This window comes from Ruditapes philippinarum, unplaced genomic scaffold (assembly GCF_026571515.1).
Source record: "Ruditapes philippinarum isolate M1 unplaced genomic scaffold, ASM2657151v2 ctg8365_1_1_1_1, whole genome shotgun sequence".
Taxonomy (NCBI): Eukaryota; Metazoa; Mollusca; class Bivalvia; order Venerida; family Veneridae; genus Ruditapes; species Ruditapes philippinarum.
Genome location: NW_026862174.1, coordinates 1 through 23708, shown reverse-complemented (window position 1 = coordinate 23708; position 23708 = coordinate 1). Strand labels below are relative to the sequence as shown.

At 33.5% G+C, this 23708-nt stretch overlaps 1 protein-coding gene across 1 annotated transcript; it reads left to right on the top strand.

Moving 5' to 3' along the window:
- LOC132718173 (nucleolar protein 8-like) lies at positions 1-19973 on the top strand (the record flags this gene model as incomplete). Its single annotated transcript, XM_060701801.1, has 5 exons — positions 1-96; positions 1711-1878; positions 17807-17869; positions 18200-18278; positions 19805-19973. Coding segments are annotated over exons 2-5 (474 nt in total), but the record flags the coding sequence as incomplete, so codon positions are not given.
- Positions 19974-23708: the final 3735 nt, after the last annotated feature.

Genomic DNA, 23708 nt, shown 5'->3' with positions numbered 1-23708 from the left:
AAGGTAAAGCGTCTGTTGACGTAGATTAAATTGAAGCATGCAACAAATATTTATTTTGTAGTTAGTTGTTCTAAAACGTTATCCTTTGGCTCACAGGTGAGATACTTTACAAAATATTTATATAGTGATTTGAATTCCGTGTTTTTAAATAACTTTATGATGTCTTAAATGAAAGAATCTTTGATTTGTAATGTGTTTTCGCGATAATTTTTTACTCGTTTTGCAAATTATTAGTTTCTGTGATTGCCCATTTTTAATGATTTAAAAAACAACATAAAAAAAACTGCACTGGTTAATCAAAGAATTTACTTGAGAATCGTTTTCAATTAATGATTTACATGCCAAGCATATAAATAAAATTAAGGAATGCATGAACTATGAAGTAGTGGCAAAATATTGCCAAAAGATGAAGGGCTTAAAAATGGCTTAGTCGTTCCATCAGAGCCCAGAGTCTTCCTAAAGGTAAATTCTTAAGGTTGCTGTTTGTGCTCTTTTCTGTTTATTTATACTTTCCCCATGAATGCACACATATGGGCCAGTATGTATACAAACTTGCTGGTTCAGTCATAGTCCTATAAATATGACGTCGCTTTGAGATATTTTTGCTTCTGGGCAAAGCAACGTCATATCGAAATTGCTTAAAAACCCATAGCATGTTCCGCCAGAAAATCGGGCGGAACGAAAAACAATGAAGACAGCGTGTATTTACATAATTTTTTACCTATTTATGAACAAAACTAAAAAACAAATACCTTTTGTCAAAATAATTAAACTGTCACATCCGAAAAATCATGATTAAATCCTCTCATGTAATTAAATTCGTTATAGAGCTGATAAACAAATGGCGGCCGTAAAGTGCGCGAAATCTGATTGACTTATTCAAATGCAAGCTAATAATAAGTCAGAAGATTCTAACAGAATATTTTTTAACGAGATAATTGCCCATGCACCGTCAGCGTGTTCGAATATATTTTTCCGTCCAAAAATTTGGAATCAATCTGCAAAGCGCCTTACTTAACCAGTATGGCAAATAGACAAAAATAGATTGATGTTTATATTTTATTTGATAGGTACATTGTTTGAGAGTTTTTGTTTATGATTGAGCATGAAATTGAAAGAAAATAAGATAAGCTGTTGAATAAAGCTTAAAAGGCAAGACAATAGACATTTTTTAAATTCTTTATGATGCTATGTGTTTATGAGCAATACCTATTAGACATCAGGCTTGACCGACATAAACTATAATAAGCCTGTAACGTCTAATATATTGGACTAGTTCAGTCATAGAGCTCACATCAGCAGCAACTTTTCATGCCTATCTTTTAAGTCTGTTCTTCTTATGGCGATGGTAAGTTGGGATGTCAATACTTCCAAGCCATCATCTAACAAAAATTGCTCTTGTTAGCGCAACCCTCTTGAGTTAGTCATAACAAAGTAATCAATCATCTTGTACTTGAAATGACTTGACCTACAGAGTGCATTCTCCATTATGTGCCTGCCTTGGAAGGGATTTGCAGAAGATGGCTTACAGACTTCAGCATATGAATGTACCTGTTTATATACTGTGATATGACGTGAATGTCAAAGGCTATAGAGCCTGAGAAAGTGCTCCAAAAATTTTGTATGTAGCAAAACTTATTTTTTTTTTTGAACATTGAAGAATCTATCAATGCAGGGCTGAAATATTGTATTTTTTTACAATTTATTTAGTTAAGATGTCTGAATCAGAAAGTGACACCAGTGTTGAAAAGGTTCAGGAGAAAAGAGTTTTTGTTGGAGGATTGTTCCCCGAGGTCACAGATGATGAATTAAAGAGTCGATTTGGAAGATTTGGGACTGTTAAAGGTGTTGAGATTAAAATAAGGAAGGATAGCAATGGTATGTCTGTCTTTTATCTTTAATTGTTTGTATTGTCATCACAGCATAAAAACAAGAACATACAAGGTTAAAAATGAGTCATTTTTTATGCAAAAGTGTTATTGTTTTGTCAAGCTGTGTTGATCTTTCTGTTTTAAGTGCTAAAGAATAAAGAAAACTCTGAGGTTAGTGAAAATACTTGTCTCTAAAATCAGCTTTTTTCTTGTTTTGATTTTTACATTTTTTCTTGATTTTTAGCTCGACTATACGAAGTATATGGAGAGCTGTCCTACTCGCCCCGGCGTCGGCGTCCGCGTCCAGATTTTAGATTAAAGTTTTGGTGCAGTAAAATATTTTTCACTATAACTTTGTCATTTCTTAAGGTATCAACTTCAAACTTCAAATATATGTTCCTTATCATCAACCACATGTTATGTGACAAGGTTCATAACTCTAGCACCAATATTTTCAGATTTATCTCCCCTTGAACTTAGAATTTTCCTTAAAAAATACTATTTTTTACTTATACTTCTTTATTTCTTAAGGGATCAACCTCATACTTCAAATATATGTACATTATCATCATCCCCATCTTATGTGACAAGGTTCATAACTCTAGCATCAATATTTTCAGATTTATCTCCCCTTGAACTTAGAATTTTCCTTAAAAAATACTATTTTTACTGATACTTCTTTATTTCTTAAGGGATCAACCTCATACTTCAAATATATGTACATTATCATCATCCCCATCTTATGTGACAAGGTTCATAACTCTAGCACCAATATTTTCAGATTTATCTCCCCTTGAACTTAGAATTTTCCTCAAAAAATACTATTTCTTACTGTTTCTTCTTTATTTCTTAAGGGATCAACCTCATACTTCAAATATATTTACGTTATCATCATCCCCATCTTATGTGACAAGGTTCATAACTCTAGCACTAATATTTTCAGATTTATCTCCCCTTGAACTTAGAATTTTCCTCAAAAATACTATTTCTTACTGTTTCTTCTTTATTTCTTAAGGGATCAACCTCATACTTCAAATATATTTACGTTATCATCATCCCCATCTTATGTGACAAGGTTCATAACTCTAGCACCAATATTTTCAGATTTATCTCCCCTTGAACTTAGAATTTTCCTCAAAAAATACTATTTCTTACTGTTTCTTCTTTATTTCTTAAGGGATCAACCTCATACTTCAAATATATTTACGTTATCATCATCCCCATCTTATGTGACAAGGTTCATAACTCTAGCACCAATATTTTCAGATTTATCTCCCTTTGAACTTAGAATTTTCCATAAAAAATATTATTTTTGACTGTAACTTATTTATTTCTAAAGGGATCAACTTCATACTTCAAATGTATTTACGTTATCATAATCCACATCTTATGTGACAAGGTTCATAACTCTAGCACCAATATTGCAAGAATTATCTCCCCATAAACTTAGATTTATTTACTAGAAAAATGTTATTTTTTATTTTAACTTTTTTATTTTTAAAGGTTTCTACCTCAAACTTCAAATACTTATTCCTTATCATCAATTACATTTTATGTGACAATGTTCATAACTCTTGATGCAATATTTACAGATTTATCTCTCTTTGAACTTAGGTTTTCTTAAAGAAATATAATAACTTCTTTATTTTTTAAGGTATCTACTTCAAACTTCAAATATATATTTCTTATCATTACACAAATGTTGTGTGGTAAGGTCCATAACTCTAGCATGACTATTTCTAAAATTATTCCCCTTGATCTTGGAATTTATGTTAACAAATGTTATTTTTTTACTATAACTTAATACATAATTATACATAATTGATTTTTCTTTCATAGTTTTGTCCTCCTTACTGCGTCCAGTATTTTATTAGTCGAGCTTCGCTGTCTTCTGTGACAGCTCTTGTTTGTAACCTGCTCATTAAAGGGAAGGTTCTGATAAGTTATTGACATGAAAAAATACAACTTATTATCAATTATTAAGAAGAGGAACACAGGAAATAATATTTCCATTTTTGTTACTCAAGTAACTGATTTATAAGGGACAGTCAAATCAGAAATTGTTGTAAAATTCATCTATGTATTTGCATGTTTTTGTATTTTCATTTTAGTCTGCCGGCATAACTGAATCATTTTTTGCTACATATAATTTCTCTAACATTTGATCTTTACCATTCAGTGCAATGTTCCTTAGTCACTCACTGCTGATTCATAAATCATGTAGGATTAGTAGAGCTGTCATTGATTCAACGATATTATCGATATCGGATGACAAATATCAGCAATACACCAATATGTTGATAATTACATATAATTACTTTTTAGCTCGACTATACGAAGTATACGGAGAGCTGTCCTACTCGCCCCGGCGTCCGCGTCCAGATTTCAGATTAAAGTTTTGGTGCAGTAAAATATTTTTCACTATAACTTTGTCATTTCTTAAGGTATCAACTTCAAACTTCAAATATATGTTCCTTATCATCAACCACATCTTATGTGACAAGGTTCATAACTCTAGCACCAATATTTTCAGATTAATCTCCCCTTGAACTTAGAATTTTCCTTAAAAAATACTATTTTTTACTGTTACTTCTTTATTTCTTAAGGGATCAACCTCATACTTCAAATATATGTACCTTATCATCATCCCCATCTTATGTGACAAGGTTCATAACTCTAGCACCAATATTTTTAGATTTATCTCCCCTTGAACTTAGAATTTTCCTTAAAAAATACTATTTTTTACTGTTACTTCTTTATTTCTTAAGGGATCAACCTCATACTTCAAATATATGTACCTTATCATCATCCCCATCTTATGTGACAAGGTTCATAACTTTAGCACCAATATTTTCAGATTTCTCTCCCCTTGAACTTAGAATTTTCTTTAAAAAAATTTTTTTTATGCCACCGCAGCATCTGCGATGCGGTGGCATATAGCGATTCACCTGTGTGTGTGTGCGTGTGTGTGTGTGTTAGTGTGTGTGTTTGTGTGTGTGTTATATAGATTATATAGTGAACTTAAAAAATCTTCTTTTGAAAAACCACTAGTCCAATTTCAACCAAACTTGGCAGGATTGTTCCTTGGGTGAAGGGCTTCCAAAGTTGTTCAAAGAATTTCATTCCATGCAGAAATCTGGTTGCCATGGCAACCAAAAGGAATTATAAGAATAAATTAAAAAAATCTTCTTGTAAAGACCCAAAAGGCCTAGAGCTTAGATATTTTGCATAAGGCATTGTCTGGTAGACCTCTAACAAGATTATTCAAATTATAGCCCTGGGGTCAAAAATGGCCCCGCCCAGGGGGTCATTGATTTTCACTATGTACATATAGTAAAAACTTAAAATACCTTCTTGTAAAAACCCAAAAGGCCTAGAGCTTAGATATTTTGCATAAGGCATCGTCTGGTAGACGCTAACCAAGAATGTTCAAATTATAGCCCTGGGGTCAAAATCGGCCCCGCCCCGGGGTCATTGATTTTCACAATATGTACATATAGTAAAAACTTAAAACACCTTCTTGTAAAGACCCAAAAGGCCTAGAGCTTATATATTTTGCATAAGGCATTGTCTGGTAGACCTCTACCCAGGTTGTTCAAATTATAGCCCTGGGGTCAAAATCGGCCCCGCCCCGGGGGTCATTGGTTTTCCTTATATGTATATAGTAAAAACTTATAGTAAAAACTTCAAAAAAAAATTCTTCTAGCAATTGACAAATGCTAGAGGTTAGATATTTTGCATGAAACATTGTGTATTAAACCTCTAGCAAGATTGTTCAAATTATAGCCCTGGGGTCAAAATTGCCCCCGCCCTTGGGGTCATTGATTTCAATATATACATATAGTAAAAATTAAATAAATCTTATTGTCTGAAGGTACAAGGCTTAGAGCTTTAATATTTGTTAAATAATATCATCTAAAGGTACTTTACAAAAGTTATTCAAATTTTGCCTCTTGTGTCAAAATTAGCCCCGCCCCCGGTGGCCATAGGTTTTCCTTATATGTATATAGTAAAAACTTAAAAAATCATCTCTAAATTTACAAAGGCTAGAGTTAAGATATTTTGCATGAAACATTGTGTAGTGAACCTCTTGCAAGATTGTTCAAATTATAGCCCTGGGGTCAAAATTGGTTCCGCCCCGGGGGTCATTGATTTTCTGATTGGACGCGAAGCTTTATCACTGAATCCAATATAACGCTTTTATATCAAAACCGATATCAAAGGTCCAACACTTAAATTTGTGTCGCCACAGAGCGGTTTTCCCCCAAATCAGTACACTTTGAATGAAGGGGAGATTACTGCATTTAGGACACCCAATGCTACAATTTATTTAAAGGTATTCTATGCACATCTTTCGAAATTAATTGAAATCTATGAAATTCTCACAAAATATGTCTAGTTTGAATAAAGAATGTGCAAATTATGTATGGAAAGCTGCAGTAACCATTATGGGTCAATTAAAATTGGCCCTTTTTAAAAAAAAAAAAAAAAACCTGTCAGTTTTTTAATGACATTATACATTCAAATTTTGTCCACCTGTATAGTTTAAAACACAACAATTCTGCTTTGTGGTGAAGCTAAACTATGTTAATTCTTTATTAATAGAGAGTGTGTAGCAATAATAAGTATTTTCAATTTTAAATATTAAATATGAGTATAGGATACCTCTATTAAAAGCCCTAATTTTAAACAGTTCCAGTCCATACTGACTACTCTTTAAAACATGCTTGTGCTTATGCGGTACTCTCGTCAGCAAAAAAAAAAATTGTTCATATAAGAATAAATCAAATCATTTTCTTAAAGGCTTTAACTTACAACTGTGGTGGAGCAGTACCTTTAAATCATGATCACAATGTAGAAAAATATCGGGTTTTTTTGTTGTTGTTTTTTCCGCGGATCCTTAAAATTTCCATTCATTAACGTATTTAAAAAAGTGGTGTGAAGATTAAAGATTTAAAATGCATTTCAGCGGTCGAGTTTTTAACATTTACGTACGTATTGTCCGGTATATAAATGACCTGAGAATAAGTTTTCCTTTTAAAGAAATGTTAATTTTTGACAAACCTTTAGATTCTTACTTTACAGTTACAGTAGGCTTTTCAGGCGTTGAAGTTAACTTTGTAAATCTACAAATTCAATTCATAAACTTAAGCTTTAACCAATTGATGTCATCCGCTTTTAGATATCCATTCAAATTTATTTACTTCGTGATAAAACATTGACAACACTGAATATGTATGGAGCACTGTTAAGTCCATTTCTATGAAATAAGTTGAATTAGAAAAACAAGAACACGGTGCTACGATCATAGTAATGCTAATAATAATTATTGCACGTGATTCAATTCAGTGCAAAATGCTGTTAAAGGCCCATCATGCTTCTGAAATGCTTTTATTTTTATTTCTTAAAAATCCTTTTTTTTAATTTGATGTACTTTTATAGTTTCCAAAATGTAAATCATTGGCCAATTACCAGAACCATCTTTTCATGTGTTGCTTTTTGGCAATACGTATAGTGAATTAATATTTGATTTGGATGTCAAAATGCTACTATGTTTACATTTTGCTACTTTAATGACAAGTTATTTCACATTTATCGTTACTTTTTTCAGGTAACAAAACTCTTTATAAACTTTCTCTAAAACCGCTACTTAATCATTATAGAATATATGTTATCCTTTCTAAAGAAGTAACCATGATTTGTTTCTGAGGCATAAAGTATATAACACATAGGTTCAAATCTTTTTATAATTGTACACTGATTCATTATGTGTGTTTATTGTGATATCTTTAAGATTGTGCATATATTTATACAATGAAATATCAACCTAAAAAAATCATTACGAATGTATATTCTATTTTGACTGTTTCACAGTGAAATAAAAGCTTATACTTTCATTTTTACAGTAGCTGACAGCATCATCTAAAATGAACATTTAATCAGGTATTCACACGCATGTCATGATCACAAAATATTTCTACTGGTCTGCACTTTCGTTACCGTCATATCCACACATAAAAATGTAATTTTGTATTCATATGGTAAACAAAAATATACATTTTAATAAACTTATTCTCAGGGCTAAAATCTCGTACATACTTTTGACATAGTATAATCAAATGTTTATGGTCTGATAATATTGATAAATGACAATCTGTAAGAAATACTGCAAACTTATTAAGACGTAACACAAAATATTTAAACTAAGTTTACCATGGCTGAGTATTTCTTGTTTGCAAATACAATGTAAATATTCATGTTTGCTTTATGTTGATAGCACTTTCAGGACACCGTATTTACAACATTTACAACATGTAAAACGTTATCTCTAATCGGTGTTTTGTTAACATACACATAACGATCGGATACGCCATATAAATTTATAACACTGATGTTTCAAGTTAGTGTTTGGATATAAACTTTTTGTAGGACATTCGAATACAATGGCTAGCACGAATATGGCTGATATAGTTGATACACCGTTTGAAGAGTTGGGAGCAGTTGGGGGGCTTCTTGACAGTAAAGAAGGTTCGGTTATAAATACGAATTTTAAGTGTGAACCATGTCTCTTTGAAAACATTGAAAAAGAAGCAAGTACATTTTGTACGGATTGTTCCGAGCATTTATGTGCTAGTTGTGCTCGTGAACATAAAAAGAATAAACTGTCAAGGAATCATAAGTTGTTCGAAGGTGAGATTATTTCAGATAAATTTACAACAATTGCGGCAATGAAAAAAATGATGAATTGCGCTGACCATCTCGACACTGTTGTGACGTATAAATGTGAAGATCACGAACAATATGTTTGCATCACGTGTTTAGCAGAGTGTCACCGTAAATGTAATACGGTTAACGAAATCGCAAAAGCTACTACCCCTGTAAATGAGGACATACATGCCCGTGTAGAAGAAATATTATCTCAACTACAAGACACTGCAACGGCTTCAAAAAGAGAATCAGAAGAAAATATAACCACTTATAAAGATCAGCTGTCTAAAGTGAAATTACAACAACAAAGTCTTTTCAAAAGTATTTATGAAAAATTGTCACAAGCAAAGGCCAATCTTGTGTCCGAAACACTAAATCTTGTCACAAAAGAAGTGTATGATCATGAAAGGAATTTAACAAAATGTAAAGAAGCAGATGTCGAAGGAGAAGAATATAGAAAGGTATTTGAATTTGTTATGAAATTTGGGAACTCTGCTGAGAGGTGTGTTATCCCTGATCTTATATTGCACAGAGCAAAGGATTTATATGAAACCATCAAAGCAGAATGTATGACAGAAATGAAGTCACTTAGTTTTGAAACAACACTTGACATGGAAACAATCAGAAATGTTGCAATCATATCAATGGTGCCCGCGTCTCTGAATGAACAACAAGGAGCAAACACTGATGTAAGTGTCTCCAGCGACGAAATCCCTAGACCAGTTCATACATTAGAAGAAAAGGCAGAATCATCGGCGCAAATAGGTCCATCAAAATGTAATGCCACTACGCAAACTGATGAAGTGGCTTTGCAGACTGGCCATTTTGACACACCTGGCAGATCCAGCAGTTCAAATATTACACAAAATCTCACTGAAAATGTGAAAATCCAAAGTTTGATGAATAGAAACATAAATCAGGAGGGAGTTTTTTATAGAGTTCGATGCCCAGGAGATAATGAATGTTGTAGTATTTATGCTATAGAAATTCTGCCTGACGAACGTTTAATTATGATTGATAACGCCAACAAGAATCTAAAACTCTTTAAAGAAAATTTTTCTCTAGTATTTACAAAAGGTCTAAATGATCAACCTATTGACATGTGTCATGTTAATGACAAGACAATTGCAGTTTCTTTTGAAAAATCAATTGAAACGTATGACATTGAAACAAATAATGCTCACAGAGTAGGCCAATTTCCGACAAAAGGTGATATATTTGGTCTTGATAAAGTTGGTAATGTCCAGAACATTGCCATTCTTTTTGAAGAAAACAAAATACCTTTTATTGAAATTAGAGATGCGAGAACAGGTCGCATATTTAATACAGTCAGTTTTGAAAAATCATGTGGCGTTCCTTATCAGTTTGGAGATGATGGAACTCTGCAAATGCTTTTCAGAGGCACTAATGCAATATTTGTTTCAGAATTTGACAAATTTCACTGTTTCAAAAGTACCAGCACTACTGGTTGTGCCGATAATAATGAAAACGTTCAAGAATCTTGTTTCTACAAAAGCCGTGCTGAGAGCTATTTGAAATTTATAACAGATTTGACAGCAGACGACGAAGGTAATATTTATGTGTGCGGGCGTGAATCTTACAATGTACATCAGATTTCAAAAGATGATTACAGAAGAAACAGAATTTTAATCAGCAACATCAAATTACCCTTGTCGGTTGGTGTGAATAGCAAAAAGGGTTACGTGGTTATTGGTTGTGATGAAGATGACTATATACATGTATATAACTTTTTTTAGATATATATTTTACAAATAGAACAATAACCATGAACTTGGGCAAACACTTGACTGTTGTTGAATTTAGGACAATATACACTCTTGGTGCGATTTATTTGCATAATTTACAATATACCGGTACATGTATTATGTATTTTAGTTGATTTGCGTTCTCTTTTTTATGACTTTTTAGCTCACCTGTCACTTTGTGACAGGGTGAGCTTTTGTGATCGCTTTTCGTCCGGCGTCCGTCCGGCGTCCGTCCATCGTCCGTAAACTTTTACTTTAAATGACATCTCCTCATAAACCACTGAGCCAATTTCATCCAAACTTCACAGGAATGTTCCTTTGGTGGTCACCTTTGAAAATTGTTCAAAGAATTTAATTCCATGCAAAACTCTGGTTGCCATGGCAACCAAAAGAAAAAACTTTAAATATCATCTTCTATAAAACCAAAAGAGCTAGAGCATAGATATTTGGCATGAAACATCTTCTAGTAAGTGTCTACCAAGTTTGTTCAAATAAAAGCCCTGGGGTCAAAATTGGCCCCGCCCCAGGGGGTCATTGATTTTTCCTATATGCATATAGTAAAAACTTTAAAAATCTTCTTTTAAAGAACCCAAAGAGCTAGAGCTAAGATATTTAGCATGAAACATCTTCTAATGAGTGTCTACCAAGTTTGTTCAAATAAAAGCCCTGGGGTCAAAATTGGCCCCGCCCCAGGGGGTCATTGATTTTTCCTATATGCATATAGTAAAAACTTAAAAATTTTCTTTTAAAGAACCCAAAGAGCTAGAGCTAAGATATTTGGCATGAAACATGTTCTAATAGATGTCTACCAAGTTTGTTCAAATAAGAGCCCTTGGGTCAAAATTGGCCCTACCCCAGGGGGTCATTGATTTTCCCTATACGAATATAGTAAAAACTTAAAAATCTTCTTTTAAAGAACCCAAAGAGCTAGAGCTAAGATATTTAGCATGAAACATGTTCTAATGGGTGTCTACCAAGTTTGTTCAAATAAGAGCCCTGGGGTCAAAATTTTCCCCGCCCCAGGGGGTCATTGATTTTCCCTATATGAATATAGTTAAAACTTAAAAATCTTCTTTCAAAGAACCCAAAGAGCTAGAGCTAAGATATTTAGCATGAAACATGTTCTAATGGATGTCTACTAAGTTTGTTCAACTAAGAGCCCTGGGGTCAAAATTGGCCCCACCCCGGGGGACATTGATTTTCCTTATATGTGTATAGCAAAACTTAAAAATCTACTTGGAAATAACCCGAATAGCTAGAGTTTAGATAATAAGCATGAAACATCTTCTAGTAAGTATCTACAAAGATTGTTCAAATAAAAGCCCTGGGGTCAAAACTGGCCCTGCCCCAGGCCCTGTCATTGTTTTTAAATACTAGTATATGTGTAAAGAAAAAACTTAAAAAATCTTTTTTTCAAAAACCCCAACAAGCTAGACCTTAGATGTTTAGCATGAAACATCTTCTAATGGGTGTCTACCAAGTTTATTCAAATAAAAGCCCTGGGGTTTAAACTTGCCCCGCTCCGGGGGGCCTATATACAGGTGAGCGGATTCAGGGCCATCATGGCCCTCTTGTTTATCTTTATCGTTTGTTATATAAACAGTCAGTACACTGAGCCTGCAAATTGTGAACACATTTTGTTCAGCATTTTGAATATACAGAACAATGAAATATTTATATTTTTCTATTGAAACGACAGCCAATAACGGCAGGGCAGTTTTTCGCGGATCGGGACCATTTATAGGCCATAAAGTTTAGTTGGTCATTGTATGAAACATTCTTTCTGCTGGAATCAGTCATAGCAAATGTTTATAGTTAAAATCACAACGCTTCACTGTCCAGCACACGATGGCTTGATCTTTTTTTATCAAGAAAATGTCGTCAAAAAATAAAGTTACACCGTAATTATGTTGAATCATTTAATATATGAAATTAAATGGTCTATATGTTTTTTTGCTCATAGCAAACTGGCTTATCAATAGTTTTTGGCACTTTAGCACCTTTTCCTTACCGTTCTGGCTATTAGCTTTACAGTGAAAACATAACACATATTAAATGTTAATATACTCTTAGAAGTCTTACATTACCCTTAAAAATCGTACAGTTATTAATATTTTATGGGTTTAAATGTCGCATCAACACAGTATAGGTTATATGACAACCTCCCAGCTTTACTAGTGGAGGAAGACCCCCAGACCCCAAGTGCCCCTCTGTACATTATTTCAGGCAAACTGAGCACCTGAGTAGAACCATGGACGTTGCGTAAGCTAACTGGAGTAGAATCCTATGATGCTGAATTCAGCATGCTATTATTTTCTGAGGGTGATTTATTTTGTCAGTATTGTTATTTATCTAAGATTCCTGGTCATTAAAATCATGAAATAACATGAAATGGGAAAGGACCTGGAGAACGTTTTTATTAACAATTCGAAAATTTTACGTAAGGGTTATCGTAACTTGACGCTTACGTTAAAACTTGCGCAAATCTTAAGCATAAATACGTAAGTAAAACGGTGCAGTGAAACAGTTCTACGAAACAAAATGAAATTCCAACTGAAAAGGCGACATGTTTGAACTGTTAATATCGTTGATTTCCGACACCACTGGCCACCACTGACAAGTTTCTAAAATATTAGTTATTGCTATGAAAAGTTGTTAAAATAAATTCTTGTTAATTTCTGTTAAAATCGTACGTTAATGCAATACTTTACTGGCAAACATTTCTTTCTTGAATGCAATGATCTTGCAATATGTTCGTGGTAGATTTTATCCAGTCAATTCACTATATGTACATATATCCAGTCAACAATCAGGTTGTTCAAATTATAGCCCTGGGGTCAAAATCGGCCCCGCCCCGGGGGTCATTGGTTTTCCTTATATGTATATAGTAAAAACTTATAGTAAAAACTTCAAAAAAAAATTCTTCTAGCAATTGACAAATGCTAGAGGTTAGATATTTTGCATGAAACATTGTGTATTAAACCTCTAGCAAGATTGTTCAAATTATAGCCCTGGGGTCAAAATTGCCCCTCCCTTGGGGTCATTGATTTCAATATATACATATAGTAAAAATTAAATAAATCTTATTGTCTGAAGGTACAAGGCTTAGAGCTTTAATATTTGTTAAATAATATCATCTAAAGGTACTTTACAAAAGTTATTCAAATTTTGCCTCTTGTGTCAAAATTAGCCCCGCCCCCAGTGGCCATAGGTTTTCCTTATATGTATATAGTAAAAACTTAAAAAATCATCTCTAAATTTACAAAGGCTAGAGTTAAGATATTTTGCATGAAACATTGTGTAGTGAACCTCTTGCAAGATTGTTCAAATTATAGCCCTGGGGTCAAAATTGGTTCCGCCTCGGGGGTCATTGATTTTCATCATGTACATATAGTGAAAAAATAAAAAATATTTTTGTCTGAAGGTACAAGGCATAGAGTTTTGATGTTTGATATATAATATCATTAATAGGTCCTCTACCAAAGTTGTTCAAACTTTTCCCCTGGTGTTAAAATTGGCCCTGCCCGGGGTCAGTGATTCTCATTATGTACACATAGTAAAAGCAGAAAATAAAACAAATGTTTTCTGAATGGGAGAAAGCTATAGCTTAGATATTTGACTTGAAATGTTATTTGGTGGACCTGTATCAAAATTGTTTTGAATTAAACCCTTGGGCCCAAGGGGACAGTGACCTACTTTCTTGTCCTTTGATGTACAGCAATGACATTTTGACCACATGCACAGTTTTAGTTGTAAAATTGAACTTTGATATCAGGTGACCTAGATTTTGATGATGTGACCTACTTTCTTGTCCTTTGATGTAGAGCTATGAAATTTGAACCATGCGGTGGCATAGCATTTTTCTCAAATGCAATCTTGTTTATTACTGTAACTTAATATTTATTTCTAAAGATCAACTTCATACTTCAAATAAATGTACCTTATCATCGTCCACATCTTATGTGACAAGGTTCATAACTCTAGCACCAATATTGCAAGAATTATCTCCCCATAAACTTTTTTTATACTAGAAAAATGTTATTTTTACTATAACTTTTTATACACCTGTTTGAAAAACGGGACATATTATGGGAATGCCCCTGGCGGGCGGTCGGTTGGGCGGGCAGGCGGCGTCCAATTTTGTCCGGAGCATATCTCCTACATGTATGGAGGGATTTTAATGAAACTTCATAGAAACTTCATAGAAATGTTCACCACTATGAGGAGCAGTGTCACGTACATGAACCAGGTCTCTAGGTCAAAGGTCAAGGTCACACTTAGAGCTCATTGAAAAATGCTTGTCCGGAGCAAAACTTCCACATGTATAGAGGGATTTCAATATTACTTGGCACAAATGTTCACCATTGTGAGGCGGAGTGTCGCGCGCAAGATTCAGGTCCTTGCGGCCAAGGTCAAGGTCACACATAGAGGTCAAAGTTTAGATAAAAATATGAAGATGTGTATATGGACCATTTAGTCATCATTTATTGAGGGATTGTAACACAAATGGTCATTATCAAGACTATGGCTGTGATACATATAATTTAGGTCAATATATACAAGGTCAAGGTCACTAAAGATGATGAAATATCCAGATTTTGTAAATAGAATTTAATCAAAGGGCGACAACAAAGTTATTACTTTGTTCATAAATGACTTACACAATTACTCCCCTTGATCTACTTTCACTTTCAATTCTAAAAATAGAATTTAATCAAAGGGCATAAAATAATCCTCTTTCTTGGACTTGAGTATGTTCTAAAGAATGCAGGGTTGTCATTAACATTTTTTGCAGAAGGTTTGTTTTGAACTTGAGGCGGTCATTTCTGTCTTTATCATGCATAACAAAGAGTGTTTTCTAAATTTTGAGGCGGCCCATAATGCATTTGAGACAGGCATTTTGGCCTCCTGCCGCCTCTTAATGACAACCCTGAGAATGTAACATTTATTTACACATGTTTCATTCATTGGTCAAGATTCTTAACTGTGATAACTATGGTGTTCTGTAGACTTGGTATTTGTTCATAAAGATCATACAGTAATTACCTTATAAAATGTAAATACTTTCTCATAGAAATTTAATTATATTTTAATTTTCAAGTAAATATCAGTTCAGCTCTCCTACATGTATGGAGGGATTTTCATGAAACTTCATAGAAATGTTCACCACTATGAGGAGCAGTGTCGCGCTCATGAACCAGGTCTCTAGGTCAAAGGTCAAGGTCACACTTGGAGCTCATTGAAAAATGCTTGTCTGGAGCAAAACTTCCACATGTATAGAGGGATTTCAATATTACTTGGCACAAATGTTCACCATTGTGAGGCGGAGTGTCACGCGCAAGATTCAGGTCCTTGCGGCCAAGGTCAAGGTCACACATAGAGGTCAAAGTTTAGATAAAAATATGAAGATGTGTATAGGGACGATTTAGTCATCATTTATTGAGGGATTGTAACACAAATGGTCATTATCAAGACTATGGCTGTGATACATATAATTTAGGTCAATATATACAAGGTCAAGGTCACTAAAGATGATGAAATATCCAGATTTTGTCTGGAGCATATCTCCTACATGTATGGAAGAATTTTTATAATACTTTATGGAAATGTTCACCACCATGATATGTATTGCTCCATGCATGATCCAGGTCTCCAGGTCAAAGGTCAAGGTCACACTTAGAGCTCATTGAAAAAGGCTTGTCCGGAGCAAAACTTCTACATTTATAGGGGGATTTCAATATAACTTGGCACAAATGTTCACCATTGTGAGGCTGAGTGTCGCACGCAAAATTCAGATCCCTGCGACCAAAGTCTATGTTACACATAGAGGTCAAAGTTCACATAAAAATTTGAAGATGTGTATAGGGACCATTTAGTCATCATTTATTGATGGATTGTAGCACAAATGGTAACTATCATGACTACAGGTGTGACACATTTAATTTAGGTTAATATTTGCAAGGTCAAGGTCACTGGAGATGATTAAATATCCAGATGTTGTCCGGAGCATATTTCTACATGCATGGAGGAATTTTAATGTTACTTTATAGAATTGTTCACCACCATGAGACGTAGTGCCCTGCACATGAACCAAGTCTCTAGGTCAAAGGTGAAGGTCACAGTTAGAGCTCATAGAAAAACGCTTGTCTGGAGCAAAACTTCTACATGCATAGAGGGATTTCAATATAATTTGGCACAAATGTTCATCATTGTGAGGCTGAGTGCCGTGCATAAAATTCAGGTCCCTGCGACCAAGGTCAAGGTCACACATCCTGTGCATATCTTCCCTACTGATTTGTTTTAAGGTTCATTTAACAACACAGTGCCAAGAATAAAAACTTGCTTGCTAGATAACACTTATCCATAATGCCCCCATCTCAATCTAAAGCTTTTGTAAACGGGCGTATTTTGTGACTATGGCACCCTTGTTTAGTTTTAAAGGTATCTACCTCAAACTTCAAATACCTATTCCTTATAATCAATTATATTTTATGTGACAATGTTCATAACTCTTGAAGTAATTTTTACAGATTTATTTGTCTTTGAACTTAGGATTTTCTTTAATAAATATTATAACTTTGTTACTTTTTAAGGTATCTACTTCAAACTTCAAATATATACTTCTTATCATTACATACATGTTGTGTGACAAGGTTCATAACTCTAGCGTGACTATTTCTAGAATTATTTCCTCTGATCTTGGAATTTATTTTAACAAATGTTATTTTTTTACTATAACTTAATACATAATTATACATAATTGATTTTCCTTTCATAGTTTTGTCCTCCTTACTGCGTCCAGTATTTTATTAGTCGAGCTTGGCTGTCTCCTGTGACAGCTCTTGTTGTTGTTAACTTTCATACCTGTTTAAATGATTTCTGTAAAATACATGTTCTGTTCAGTGTCTTTTTGATAAATGCCCATTGCATGATTTTTTCCTGACCATTTATTTGTCATCATTGCTATGAAATATTTCCACTATGTAACAACAGCATAATGTGAGACATAGACACCTGCTTCTGTATCTGTTTTGAGAGAATTTTCATAATTTATACTATAGACATGAAATTAATTAATCAAAATTATTGATTTTTGAAATGTGTATTGATTGTTGATCAAAGAAAAATGTCACGATACATCAATATTGTTTCTATCACTAGGGATGATCATAAGTAGTCAGTCACTACCGGAGAAATGTGTAATTACTGGTTTGATGTCTGGAAAGCCAGTTGGGTGGACCAACCCCAGAAATATATCCTAAAATGTGTCAAAATTGGCTTAAAAACCAAGCAAACAAACAGTATTTACATGTACATTTTGAATATAATATGCTTTCTTCTACTGATGTAGGAATGACTAAGACGTGACCAAGTTTTTTTATGCAACAACTTATTATATTTAAAGCATTCGTTTTATTAGTATCATGAAATACAAAATGTTATCTATCTCTTATTTGACAGGAAATCCTATAAAAACATTTGCTTATATAGACCTGGAAACTATTGAGAGAGACTTTAAAAAATGTAAGTAGTTAATTAAATGTTAGTATTTCTTTCATTGCAAAAGAAATTGTATAGCTGATTTAATCAGAATTTATTTTATTAAAGGTAATACAACAATATCTGTTTATCTGGAAATTGTAAGAAAATAAACAAATTAACTGCTAATGAAAATTATGTCGAAAGGCAGATTCAAATAATGTAATTTCGTATAACACTGTTCCAGTTTGTTGTCATGTAATGATGAAGAATAAGTAATTCACAAGTATCCAAATCTTTAAAAAATCCAAAATCCAAAAAAAAGAGTTTTTGTTTAGAAATTGACTATTATTTAATGCATTTTTGTTTATATAGGTGTAAGTACGTACAACAAAACCAGATGGAAAGGTTCTGAGTTGAAAATACAGGTTGCTAAAGAAGACTTCATGAAAAAGTAAGGCAATAAAATGGACTGTTTTTCTTTTGTTGAACAATTTGCTTGATATTCATGTATATCTAACAGTTAAAAAGGACCAGACACTTTTCTTTACATTAGTAGCAACAATGCAATATTGATCAGGCAAGTGATATCTGTTCAATAAGATAATTTGTCATCAAATAAAGTAATGTCCGATCAATAAAGTAATGCCTGATCTATAAAGTAATGTCTGGTCCGAAAAATAACGTATCATTGATAAAGTAATGTCTGGTCAATAAAGTAATGCTTGATATATAAAGTAATGTCTGATCAATAAAGTTATGTCTGATCCATAAAGTAATTTCTGATCAATAAAGTAATTTATGATCAGTAAAGTAATGTCTGACCAATTAAGTCATTTCTGATCCATAAAGTAATTTCTGATCAATAAAGTAATGTCTGATCAATAAAGTAATGTCTGATTAGTTAAGTAAAGTCTGATCAGTAAAGTAATGTATGATCAATAAAGTTATATCTTATCAATAAAGTAATGTCTGATCAAATAAGTAATGTCTGATTTATAAAGTAATTTCTGATGAGTTAAGAAATGTCTAATCATGAAAGTAATGTCTGACTGACAAAGTAATGTCTGATCAATAAAGTAATGTCTGGTCAATAAAGTAATGTCTGATAAGTAAAGTAATGTCTGATCAGATCAGTTAAGTAATGTCTGATCAGTTAAGTAATATCTGATCAATTAAGTAATGTCTGATCAGTAAGTTAATGTCTGATCAATAAAGTAATGTATGATCAATAAAGTTATGTCTTATCAATAAAGTAATGTCTGATCAATAAAGTAATGTCTGATCAATAAAGTAATGTATGATCAATAAAGTAATGTCTGATCAATAAAGTGATGTCTTATCAATAAAGTAATGTATGATCAATAAAGTAATGTCTGATCAATAAAGTGATGTCTGATCAATAAAGTAATGTCTGATCAATAAAGTAATGTATGATCAATAAAGTAATGTCTGATCAATAAAGTAATGTATGATCAATAAAGTAATGTCTGATCAATAAAGTAATGTCTGATCAATAAAGTAATGTCTTATCAATAAAGTAATGTCTGATCAATAAAGTAATGTCTTATCAATAAAGTAATGTCTTATCAATAAAGTAATGTATGATCAATAAAGTAATGTATGATCAATAAAGTAATGTCTGATCAATAAAGTAATGTCTTATCAATAAAGTAATGTCTTATCAATAAAGTAATGTCTGATCAGTAAAGTAATGTCTGATCAGTAAATTAATGTCTGATCAGTAAAGTAATTGGTGATCAATTAAGTAATGTCTGATCAATTGAGTAATGTCTGATCAATATAGTAATGTCTTATCAATAAAGTAATCTCTGATCAATAAAGCAATGTCTGATTAATAAAGTAATGAATATCAAATTGTACAATCTGGAATGCTCTGTAAAATATACTCCTGCATTTGCATGTATTGGAGATAATAAGTAATGTTATTTGAAGTATATATCTTGTATCAAATTACAGGCTTAAAAAGGAAAGAGAGGAAGCATTAAAAGATTTGACAGTGAAAGAGATTCCAGATGCTCTTGTATCAGGTATACAGAGCAAACTAATGGCCATATCTGATATAGCCACAGCTGCAAACTTTAACATGCGAGGGGCAGTTCCTGGTACTGTAATACCAGGGGAGGAGGTGAGTCAACCTGTTTAAATCAATACTTCAAATTTTTCCTTTAAAAGTTACATCTTCTAGAATACTGTGATTCAGGCACGTTTCCTATATGCAGAAACAAATCACCCAGTTACATGAGTTTTATAATGTTAAAATTATAATTTTAGAGTATGTTAGATGCTTGTCACATGGGGAAAAAAAGTAGAGTTAAGTGTGAAGTTATTTGTCATAAATGTAGCAAAATGTACTGGGCAGGAACCAGTTTCCGGACAATACCAGTTTCCGGACAAGTATTATAACGGCTTAATTTTGGCTTTATCGATGATGATCGGTATTAATTATGTCATGAAGATGCTTGGTTTGATTGTTTGAGAAAATAAACATCCTTCCAAGTTGATTCATCATTAAAATTTCATGAGGATATCTTACCTGTGTTTTAATAACAGCCTTATATCCCTTTGGGGCATGTAATTTGTTCTGCGCATGCGCAATATTTTTTTTATTTCGGGATATAATTTGGGGTAGCAATTAATGCACAATGTACTTCATTCGAAGTTCATTGGGTGCAACCAGAGCTAAATCTGTAACGTATCGGAAAACGGTCTTTAGCTAGGTTTACTACACTTTCGCACTTCGTTGCTGCCGTACACACAAAAATATCCGTTTCATATTTCAGTCATTCCGAGACCCATCACGTGATCGTTATTTTTCATCGTCTTAAACATTCTTCAGTAAATCAGCTTAATTATATAAGAAAGCTAATATGTGAGAAGAAATTTTTTGTTATAGTAGACTAATTATCAGTTAAAAACAGATATGAATAGCAGCTTAATATATGTCCGGAAACTGGTTCTGCAAGAGTGAACAATTTACACTTTTGATGACCTAATTAAACCCTTCAGTTTGTACATTGCTTACGTCACCAGGCAGTATTAATTGTGTTATCGGACGTAGTTAGAGCTCAGGTTTTTGGTATGTTAGTTTTATTAATGCATGTTTATTATTAAAAAATAGACAATTAAAAAAACTCGAATTCTGTCCGGAAACTGGTTCCTGCCCAGTAAAGACTTTTTAGCTCACCTTGCACAAAGTGCAGGTGAGCTTTTAGGATGGCCAACCAAATGGCGTCCGTCGTCTGTCGTCCGTCCACATTTTAAATATTCTAAGGACATCTTCTATGATACCACAAGGCCAATGTTAATGAAACTTGGCAGGAATACTCTTTGTATGAAGCTCTATCAAGATTGTTCAAAGAATTCCATTTCATGCAGAACTCTGGTTGCCATGGCAACCGAAAGAAAAATCTTTAAATATCTTCTTTTAAAGAACCGTAAGAGCTAGAGCTTAGATATTTGGCATGAAACATCTTCTAATGAGTGTCTACCAAGTTTGTTCAAATAAAAGCCCTAGGGTCAAAATTGGCCCCGCCCCAGGGGGTCATTGATTTTCCCTATATGCATATAGTAAAAACTTAAAAAATCTTCTTTTAAAGAACCCAAAGAGCTAGAGCTAAGATATTTGGCATGAAACATCTTCTAGTGAGTGTCTACCAAGTTTGTTCAATAAAAAGCCCTGGGTCAAAATTGGCCCCGGCCCGGGGGGTCATTGATTTTCCCTATATGCATATAGTAAAAACTTAAAAAATCTTCTTTTAAAGAACTGTAAAAGCTAGAGCTTAGATATTTGGCATGAAACATCTTCTAGTGAATGTCTACCAAGTTTGTTCAAATAAAAGCCCTGGGGTCAAAATTGGTCCCGCCCCAGGGGGTCATTGATTTTCCCTATATGCATATAGTAAAAACTTAAAAAATCTTCTTTTAAAGAACCCAAAGAGCTAGAGCTAAGATATTTAGCATGAAACATCTTCTAATGAGTGTCTACCAAGTTTGTTCAAATAAAAGCCCTGAGGTCAAAATTGGCCCTGCCCCAGGGGGTCATAGATTTTCCCTATATGCATATAGTAAAAACTTAAAAAATCTTCTTTTAAAGAACCCAAAGAGGTAGAGCTAAGATATTTGACATGAAATATCTTCTAGTGAGTGTCTACCAAGTTTGTTCAAATAAAAGCCCTGGGGTCAAAATTGGCCCCGCCCCGGGGGGTCATTGATTTTCCCTATATGCATATAGTAAAAACTTAAAAAATCTTCTTTTAAAGAACTGTAAGAGCTAGAGCTTAGATATTTGGCATGAAACATCTTCTAGTGAATGTCTACCAAGTTTGTTCAAATAAAAGCCCTGGGGTCAAAATTGGCCCCGTCCCAGGGGGTCATTGATTTTCCCTATATGCATATAGTAAAAACTTAAAAAATCTTCTTTTAAAGAACTCAAAGAGCTAGAGCTAAGATATTTAGCATGAAACATGTTCTAATGGGTGTCTACCAAGTATGTTCAAATAAAAGCCCTGGGGTCAAAACTGGCCCTGCCCCGGGGGTCATTGATTTTCCTTAAATGTGTATAGCAAAAACTTAAAAATCTTCTTTGAAAAAACCCAAATAGCTTGAGTTTAGATATTATACATGAAACATCTTTAAGTAAATATCTACAAAGTTTGTTCAAATAAAAGCCCGGGGGTCAAAACTGGCCCTGCCCCAGGGGTGTCATTGTTTTTAACTATATGTGTATAGTAAAAACTTAGTATAGTAAAAACTTAAAAATCTTCTTTTAAAGAACCCAAAGAGCTAGAGCTAAGATATTTAGCATGAAACATGTTCTAATGGGTGTCTACCAAGTATGTTCAAATAAAAGCCCTGGGGTCAAAACTGGCCCTGCCCCGGGGGTCATTGATTTTCCTTAAATGTGTATAGCAAAAACTTAAAAATCTTCTTTGAAAAAACCCAAATAGCTTGAGTTTAGTTATTATACATGAAACATCTTTAAGTAAATATCTACAAAGTTTGTTCAAATAAAAGCCCGGGGGTCAAAACTGGCCCTGCCCCAGGGGTGTCATTGTTTTTAACTATATGTGTATAGTAAAAACTTAGTATAGTAAAAACTTAAAAATCTTCTTTTAAAAAACCCAATGAGCTAGAACTTAGATGTTTAGCATGAAACATCTTCTTATGGGTGTCTACCAAGTCTGTTCAAATAAAAGCCCTCAGGTAAAAATTGGCCCCGGGGGGGGGGGGGGGCTATATACAGGTGAGCGACTTCAGGGCCATCATGGCCCTCTTGTTTAAATTTTAAACTGGTAATTACTAGTAAGTTATCCAGGAGAGCCATTTGATGGACCAAAATGTGTTGAAATCTGTGTTAAATAAACAAAGCAAAATACCTTTCATTCTAGAATTTACATGGGATGTTTCGAAATTTTGTATATGATGAAACTGTTGATTACCTAGTTAAAATTTCAGCCTTGATTAACCTTTACTCTCACTGAATTGGAATAATGGACTTGTATTCCTCTGAGTTTAAATGGATTTCAGTATTAATGTTCCAAAATTGAGTAGCTGACAGTAAAGTGTCCAGTCAGACTGCATGCACATGCATTTGCTGACCTGATTATATTCGTAGCACCCTTACGACTGTGGTTTTGAATCCCGGCAGCTAGCTTACGGAACGTCCGTTGTTCTAATCTGGTGCCTGTTTGTGCCTGAAATAATGCACGGAAGGGCACCCCTGAGGTCTTCCTCTATCAGTTAAAGCTGGAACGTCACCATATGACCTATACTGTGTTAGTGTGATGTAAACACATTCAAACAAACAATATTGGTAGTATAGGTCAGTTATTAGTGCCATTTACTTGCAGATAAATAATAA